Source organism: Mirounga leonina, unplaced genomic scaffold (genome assembly GCF_011800145.1).
Source record: "Mirounga leonina isolate KUSES-001 unplaced genomic scaffold, KU_Mleo_1.0 Mir_95, whole genome shotgun sequence".
Classification (NCBI taxonomy): domain Eukaryota; kingdom Metazoa; phylum Chordata; class Mammalia; order Carnivora; family Phocidae; genus Mirounga; species Mirounga leonina.
This window is the reverse complement of record NW_023270865.1, coordinates 780,820-789,773: the sequence shown is the minus strand read 5'-3', so window position 1 is coordinate 789,773 and position 8,954 is coordinate 780,820. Positions and strand designations below refer to the sequence as shown.

General features: G+C 58.3%; 1 protein-coding gene across 1 annotated transcript in view; it reads left to right on the top strand.

Annotated features, from left to right (window-relative positions):
- SLC6A3 (solute carrier family 6 member 3) overlaps positions 1 to 4,352 on the top strand; it is a 37,278-nt gene extending 32,926 nt beyond the window's left edge. Inside the window, exons 13-14 of the mRNA XM_034998811.1 lie at positions 864 to 935; positions 4,329 to 4,352. Of these exons, the coding sequence (XP_034854702.1) occupies positions 864 to 935; positions 4,329 to 4,352 (96 nt within the window). The remainder of the gene's footprint in view (positions 1 to 863; positions 936 to 4,328) is intronic.
- The last annotated feature ends 4,602 nt before the right edge of the window (positions 4,353 to 8,954 follow it).

Below are 8,954 nucleotides of genomic sequence, written 5' to 3'. Positions count from 1 at the left end.
CGCGCGTGCGTGTCCGCTCCGGCCCTCACGCGTGTGCCCGTGTGCTCCTGCCGCGGCCTGTGCACGCACGTCCTCCACGGGCACAGGTGAGCCGGGTGAGCGCTACAGAGCGCGGTGAAGGGGGGAAGGCAGCGGTCAGGGGCTGCGGCGGAGTCGGCGGCCGAGTCCACCCGCGGTCGAGCAGGGGCACCTGCAGGAACCCCTGCGTGGCGGGCTCTGCCCTGGGCCCCTCCGTCACTGTGCGTGTGTCACGGGCTCCTGCCACCTGTAAAGGAGGGGGTGGGGGGCGGGTCACGAGGGGCACCGCTTGCCTCCTGGCGCCCGGAGTCCCGGAAGAAACAAAGGACCCAGGCCTCCTTGGAAGGAACGCCCCACACGCCCGCTCGGAGCTGCCCCTGGGGTTCCCCGGAGCGGGGCTCTCGGCTCCCCCGGGCACGCAGCGGCCCTCAGCAGTCGGCCCAGGCCTGGGGCAGGCAGGGTCCCGGGAGCTCGGCGTGCGGGGGGCGGAGGGGCCCCGAGCAAGGCGGCCGGCATCGTGCAGTGGGCGCCCCTCCCACTCGCGTCTCGCTGCCTGTGGGGCCCCCCAAGGCCCCGGGGGGGGCAGGGGGAGGCGGGGCCTGCAGCCCCGAGGGCCGGCCTGGTCACCAACCACCGGGCGGTCGCCTGGCCTCAAGACTCAGAGGGGCTGCACGCTGCGCAGCCTTGCTCGGAGCCCGTGGCAAGCTCGGCGTAGAGACAAGCTTGTCCTCGTGGGCTGGACTCTGCTCCAGGGTCTGGGGAGGCCCAGCACCTGGCGGGCTGTCTACGGGGGCCCCTCCCCTCGCTGGGTGCGCCAGTGCCTACGGCCTCCTCTTCTCTTCCAGAAACTGGCCCATGCCATCACGCCAGAGCAGGAGCGCGAGCTGGTGGACAGTGGGGAGGTGCGCCAGTTCAGGGTGAGTGCCCGTCTCCCCGGGGAGAATTCAGAGCCTCAGGCCATCGGCCCTCTTGGCCTCTGCAAGCTGCGAGCTTGCGGTCGCTCCCTGACCAAAGGCTGGGGAATGCCTGTGCGCCGGCGGATCCTAGGTGCTGCCTGGCTCACCCTTGGAGGACCCGTGTAGTGACGGCGGGGGCGGGGAGCGGGCAGTGGGCAGAAAGAGGAGGCAGAAGGGTGGAGGGCCGGGTGGGGTCCTCAAGGTGGCCTCTGAGCAGACCCCTGCGTGAGGGAGGGACGGAGAAGGGAGAGGGCCCGAAGCAGCTCAGAGCCTTGCCCTCACAGGGCTGGGGGTGCAGCAGGTGCTCTGACGGACCCCGACCTAAGGGGTCACTCAGGCTGCGGCAGACTGTTGGGGTGGGGGCTGCAGAGAGCCGGGAGACCAGGGGCCTCCAGGGGGAGAGGGCGGGGGTCACAGCAGGCCTGTGGCAGGATTGGGCCCATGCCTTTCTTGGATTTGCTCTGTTCTACTAGTGCTAACTTTCTAAACGAGACCTTAGGTCCCTAATTCTCAAGCCCCCTTCTTTCCTGAGAGAAGCGCTCAAGGCCCTGCACAGGGCGCGTCGGCCACACTTAGCTCAGCCTTTTCCTTATCGTTTGGCACTGAGGGTATTTTAATTTTCGTTGTCAGTTTGTCAACCCATGAGTTGCTTGGACGTCTGCTTTCAAGTCCCCAAATCTGTGGGGATGTTTCATCGATGTTTTTGTGATCAGTGTCTGAATTGATCGCCTCTGGGCCACCTACCCTTGGAGGCGTGTGAAGACGTTTGTGTGGTGGAGCCCCTGACCCACCGTGGCAGACGTGACACGCGTGTTTGGATTCGAGTGTGTCCTCTAGTTGGTGGCATGCACTTCTCCTTCCGTCTGCCACGTCACGCTGGTGACCCTGCCACTCAGACCTTGTACAACTTCGCCGACTTCAGCTCTGCTTGACCATGGGTAACTGGGAGACGTTTGCAGAATATCCCACCCTGGTAGTGTATTTGTCCAGTTCCCCCCCCCCCCCCCCCCCCCCCCCGCCAAAATTCCACCAGTTTTTTGCTTTATATATCCCGAGGCTGCTTTCTGGGGTAACTCCCCATTTAGAATGGTCGCATCTCCCCTGGGACTTCACACATCCTCTCCCCCTTGTGGTGCTTTTGCTCTGAAAGTCGTCTGGGCCTGAAATGATACTTGCAGCAGGTTTCCCCTGAGTTTGCCAGAAACATCTTTTGCAATCTTTTAACTTTCATCTTCACAATGATCTCAAAATGTAGGTGTCTTTTGCAAACCTGGAATTTTTTACTCTGACAAGATTAGTCCATTTACATTTGTTGTAATTATTGATATTTTTGGCTTGATTCTAGGTTTTTTAACTCTGTCACATTTTTAATGTTTATTTTTCTTCTTTATTTCCTTTTTATGGATTGCTTTTTGGGGGATTTGCTTTTTTTTCCCCTTTTTCTCATGTTTTCTCTCTGTTTGGAACTTATATACTCATATACTTTACTTATATGCCTATACTTTATTCCTTTATAGTTACCTTTGAAATTGTAACGTACATATTTCACTTTAAATATAGAAAGTGGCACAACATTTTAACTCCCATCCTGAATGTAGAACTTCTCCTACTGATTATTATGCTGTTAGTACTCAGTACTCCATTTCTGTCTTTTTTAATCCACAAATTAGACACTATTATTATTATTATTGCTATTTTGTATAGAAATGCTCTCTTGGGTCGATGTGCACATTGAGTGTTTATTTTTGCATCTTACTTTTTGGCATCTACATCTTTCCTTTGAGCATCATTTTCTTGCTTTATAAAAAAAAAAAAAAAAAAAGATCCTCAGACTTTGTTTTAAGGAGATCTCTTGATAAACGTCCCCACTCCTGTATGTCCGGAGATGTCTTTATTTTGCCCTCATTCATGGAAGAGGGTGTCTCCGCACACACAGTTCTCGATGGACAGCCACTACCTTCCAGCGGCGTGAAGCCCTGAGTTCTCGGCAGCTCCCTGTGCTGTTGCTCTGGGACCACATGTGTGTCCGGGGTCTGCAGACCGATGGTTTGGGTCGGCTCTGGGAACTTTGCAGCCATCCCTTCCAACCTTGCCTCTGCTCTCTTCAGGGCTCTGCCCCGTCCTCCGGTTCTCGTGCTCGCTCAGAAGTTTTGTGTATGTGGTGACTCTGGCCCACAATTGTACAACACCCTTTTCTCAGTCCATTTAGTCATTTATCTAAAAATCAAACCCCACAAACTTCCACACAGAAATCTCACATTGATAGTAACCCACGTGCACCTGCCTGTGCTTCCTCCCATCCATCCCTGGGCAAACACGCTCCTAATCTAGTTTGGATCTTTCATGTGCCGTCTGCACCATATAGTTTCCTTGCATCTGTGGATACTTCTGCGTTCCTGAAAAGTAGATTGGTTTGAAGTGGGACGTCCTCATGGAGCTCTCGGGCTCTGGGCCCCAGCTCCCTTCTGCCTGTGTGCCCTGCACAGCTCTGCTGGGCTGGGGCTACTGTCCTGCTCTGGCCGCTGGGGAGCCCGGCAGGCAGCGTGAGCCTTGTGGCCGCGTGAGCCCGGCCGGCAGCTCCTCCCGGAGGGTGGCAGGGAGCGGTGTCCAACCAGGGGTAGATTCGGCGTCTTCCCATCCCCGGTGTGGCTGTGTCAGAAACGAGCCCTGCATGCTCTGCTTCTGAAGCATTTAAAAACACGGTTTTTGCCATTGAGCGTGATTGAATGGCTGGTGCTCAGAAACAGGCTGAACTAACAGCTGCCTAATAACAGGCAGTGACATTTGCTGGAGAACTAAATACCCACTCTTGTCGATCTTGGCCTCCCCAAGCGGTGAGCCAGGCCTGCCCTGAGCTCCTTGGGGGGTCACATGAAGCAAGACACAGGCGCAGGGTACCGCCTTTCCCTGGGATGGGTTCAGAGGCCCCAGGGAGGTGGCATGGGGGCCTCAGGGCATCGCCGGTCTGCCTGCCCAGTGTCTGTCCAGTCGCTGATGTGACACTTGCCTGGTCCCCGCACCGGCCCCTCCCTGCAGCTGTGCGCTCTGTCTTTTCTTTGCCAACAGACTTATTCATATATAGTTACGTAAGGTTTATTATGTATCATCGTTCACATAACGTCGTTCATTCCTGCACATTCAATATAACGGTGTATTCGTGTATTCGATACAAGGAGTATTTCTGGAAGGTTCACCTGGGCGTCGGGCCTGCTGCGCTGCTCCGCCTCCCGCCTCCCGGATGAGCTTCCTGGGCTGCGCGGGGTCTCCCAGGGCTCATCGGGTCGGCGGCCAGGAGCTGCCGTTAGCCAGGCAGCTCCCTGCTTTGCTTCCGAATAAACCCTGTTTCCTTCCTAGCTTCGCCACTGGCTGCTGGTGTAGAGGCAGCAGGAGGCCCGGCACGGCCGCCCCGCAGTGGAGACGCCGCTGAGGAGGAGCCCCAGCTTCGAGAGGAAGGCGGGGGCGCCCCCTGTGCCGACTCCTGCCTTCCCAGAACCACACGGGGGCTCTGCCTCGGGGCCCCGCACGCCCTTCCTTTGCCACGGGGAGAGGACTGGCCGTCCGTGCTGTGTCTGTGATCGCTTAACGTAGATCCGTGCCCGTTCCTGCAGGTAGAAAACATCCGTCCGTGTTCTGTTTGTGCCAGGCCAGCTCCCTTCCGCCCCCGCCCCCCGCCAGCCGCCCCGGAGCGCGGGTCTTGCTGTCTGTCATCCGTGGGTTGAGGAGAAAAGCAGTAATTGTGGATGCTGAGAGCCCAGTGCTCATGACTTCCTGGGTATTTTATTTTGCTCAAACTAAAAGAGCCAAATATCATATGTTGCCTAATCGTGCAGAAGGTGCACTGGGGAAACCACAAAAGGCAATAAAGTGGGGGCCACCACGTGTCCCCACACCATGCACCCCGTGTGCTCGGAGCCCGCCCAGGGTCCTGGTGTGCGTGATGGAGATGCTCTGTATTTCCTCCTCGCTGAAAGAAACACGACTCTGGGGATCCGCGTGGCTGCCACCCCTCCTGCCCACGGTGGGCCCCGCTCAGTCGTGGCCACCTCACTGCGGACCCCCGGCCACGGGAGGAAGGGGCGCGTGCCCCCACCCCACTGGGCCCTGACCGCGCAGAGCGCCCGCAGCAGGCAGCCTGGAGACCTAGGACCTGGGGAGGCAGCGCCCTTCGGGGTTCCAGTTCTCCCGGGCGCACGTCACATCCACAGCCACACGGCTGGTGTGAGGAAATGGCTGTTTAAATCCTGTTCAGCTGTGCGTCAGAACTCCTCCTCAGAATGCAGGGTCGGCTTCTGAAGGTCTGTCTGCTGATGTTCTGGGCGCCGTTCCTGAGGTCAGCAGCAGCAGCACCAAGCGAGGACCGCGGCCACACTGCGCCCCGCACTCTGGCGTCGCCCGAAGGCCACGGCCGGAGGCAGCACGCGGCTCTGTGCCCCTGGTGCTGAGAGGCCACACTGTGCGCGCCGCCGTGCGGCCACCCCCGGCCAGGGGACCTTGGTGCCACGGGCTGAGGAGCCCAGCGCTCGGGAGGCTGGCTCGTGGGCTGCAGGTGGTTGGCGGTCGTGGCCAGGAGGAATCGGGTTTACCCTCGCCTTTCGAGGCGCCTTGAGTACTCTGTGTAGATAAGGGGGTCGTCAACGTCTGTCTGTCTGTGTCCGTAGTCGGCTCCTTGTGTGAGTCGTCACCAAAAATAAATCTACGTGGGAAAATGGACCGTAGCTGTGTGGCCGCCTTCTTCTGCTTGAGCTGTGGCTCACCCCTGCCCCGAGGGCGGCAGCCCCTCTCCCACCCAGAGGGAGCGCCCCAGGGCACAGGCCTGCAAGCTCCCCTCACGCCCGCCGGCTCTGCACCACCCATCCTGCCGCTCCTGAGCCTTCCTCTGCCATCAGCTCCCTGCAGGCTCTCCACGTGTCCAGACGCCAGCCCTGTAGGCAAACCACCGCCACCCCCCGGCCCAAGCCCCTCTGCTGGGGATAGGACCCCAGAGTCCCGAGTGGATCCCTGCCCTTGGTCCCCTGAGGATCTCTTACCCACTCTGTGGCCAAAAGGGTCCTTCTAGATACCAGTCAGCTCTGGCCACAGCCCAGAGGAGACCTCTCTGGCTTATCGTTAAGCTTGGAATAAACACCAACACCCCTACCTTGGTCTGAGCATTCAGGCAGCGGGTCCCTCCCGCCAGGCCATGACCCACCTCATAGGACACCGGTCCCTCCCCCCAGGCCTCCTAGTGCTGCCCCAGCCAGAGGATCCTGAAGGCACACCCACAAGAGGACCCTCATACCCCCACCCATGCAATCATTCTTCCTCCAGATGCCCCAAAGTACACCTTGCTTCCTTCGGGTGTCACTTTATCAGGGACCACGGGACACACACAAAGTCCTTGGTCAGCTCCATCCCCGGCCACATGCCAGTGAGCCACGCCTCAACCATCCAGAGCTTCCCGTGCTGCTTCCCCGGGGTCCTGACCACACCGGTGTCCCCACCTCTGCCAGCCTCTGCATGTGAAGGTGAAGATGAGCTATCACAACACACCCTGGGGGGGGGGAACAAAAAACCTGCCCCAAGGGGAGGAACCACGTGGTCCACAGCGTCATTATGCCCCCTGCTCCCCAGTCACCAAGGTGCCTCAGGAGCAGGCAAGGTCCACTCGGACTCCCTGTTGGTGGCCTCTCGTGGTGCAGGCAGGACCCTGGCCTGTTCTCTTCCAGCTGTGCCCTCACCCCAGGTGCAGGGTGGGCACCTGCAGGTCCCTGGAAGAAGCTGGCAAAACAGAGGCCTGATTGTGGCCACAGCCCCCACAGGGAGGCTTCTAGGAGTCACATACCTGGGAGAGCTGTGGGGCCAGAGGTCTTGGAGTGAGAAAGACATCCCAGAACTCCTGTGGGTCAGGCTGTCCTTCCTCCATATCCCTGGACACACAGGGACACACATGCATGCTGCACATGCCACACACATGATCATGCAGATGTGTAGGCTGTGCTCATACACACGTGCGTGTACGCATGTGCACATGGACACACACCCACACGGCATGTGGACACAGTGCACATGGACACGAACACTGCATGCGTGCTGTACACATCACACATGAACGTGCATGTGCACATGGACACACACACACACACACTCTCACACTGGGTCTGCAGCAATCAGCAGAGATCCTCGTGGAAAGCCAAGCACAGCCCAGGGATGCAGCACCTCTCTGGACAGTCCCAGGGCGCTCCCTCCATGGAGCCCGCCACCCCTGCATTGCTGAGAGTTCTTGTCTCCACAGCCCTTGGGTTGTGACAGGAATTTCACGGGTGTCCTGGTCCCAGGTGTCTGGGCTGGGGTCCTGCCTGGGCAGCCTGTGGACAGACAGCCATATGCTGCCCGGGGCTGAGCCACATATGGAAGTGATCTCAAATATATAAAGAACTCCTACAAATCAATAAACCGGGGGACAGTGTTGGTCTGTGGTCAGTGTTGATTCTGAATCCAGTTCTGACATGAGGGAGAGTTCCCCACACCAAGCAATTCTGGGCAGCCCCAGCTGGGCGTCCTGCAGTTTGACTCACTCCTGACCTGGACCTGGCGTCAGATCCCGCCGGCTAAGGGCTCGGTCCCACGTGACCACCCCACTGCCACTTCGGACGCCAGTTACAAGTCCAGGCATCACCTGTGCTTCTGACCAAATGGCTGTAAGTCAGAGGTCACCACAACCCCCTCCTGGGGTTCAATTAATTTGTTAAAGTGGCTCACGGAACTCAGGGAGACTAGTTAACTCACTAGATTACTGGTTTATTACCAAGGATGGTAAAGGATCCAAATCAACTGCCAGAGAGAGACACACAGGGTGAGGTCCGTAGGCAAAAGAATTTCTGTCCTGGAGTTCGGGGCCCAGCACGGTGGCGCATGGAGGGGGTCTGGTTTGCCAGCCTGGGCGCTCTCTGATCCCTGTCCTTCCCAGTTTTAGGAGACTTCACTACACAGGTGTGGTTGGCCACTGGCGACTGATTCAACCTCCCTCGGGGCTCCCCTGGAAATCGGGGTGGGATTGAAATTCAGGGCTGGTTCCCTTGGCAACAGTCCTTCTCCTTCAGGCATTTCCCAAAGTCACCTCATGAACGTAAACCCAGTTGTGGTGTAAAGAGGCTTGTGAATGACAACATACACATCGGATCCTGGTGGCAGGAAGGGACTTCACGAATCCAGGACCAGAGATCACACATTGTAACAAAAGATGCTCCCATGGCTCTTCTCTTGGGAAATGCCAAGAATTTGGGGAGCAGTGAGCCAGGAACCCTGGACAAAAGCCAATATATATGTATGATGAGTTCTAATACCACAAAAATGCAGTAGGAAAGCGGGCAGGCACACGCAAAGGTGACGTGTCCCAATGGTTGATGCACCTGTGAAAAGACACTCAACCCCACTAAGAATGAGGATGTGCAACGCAGATGGGATGTGACGTTCCTGCCACAGCAGCTGGATCTGAGCAGTCCGACACCCACGTCAGTGAGCAGGCAGGTGCCGGGAACCCAACTACATCTTGGGTAGGAAAATAACGCATCCATGTGGGAAAGCGTTCGCGGTGTCTGCGAAGTTGAACGTACAGTAGCAGACCCAGTTCTGGGAGCTGCCGGTGCCCCACCCCACATACGGTAGCCCTCCCGACACCAGGTGTGGCCACCCCCCCCACCTGCTCCAGTGTAACTCTCACCCCTGGAACACCCGGGGACTGCATCCCCCAGAGATGCCTGGGATTCGAGCCCAGCCCGGGTGGCCGGCTGCCAGTCACTGACTGATTCGAGTGCGCAGATGCTGGGCACCCCCGTCCGAGGTAGAAGTGTGCTCCCGAGCCCCCCGTGGGTCAGGCTGGGCTTGACTTCACCTGAAACCGTGTCTGTTCTTTCCTCCACCTCCTCCTCGCTTTCTCCTGAGAGTGTCCCACTTCTGAGTCGGGTGCACCCCCATTTCAGGCTCTGCTTCTGACTCAGGAGT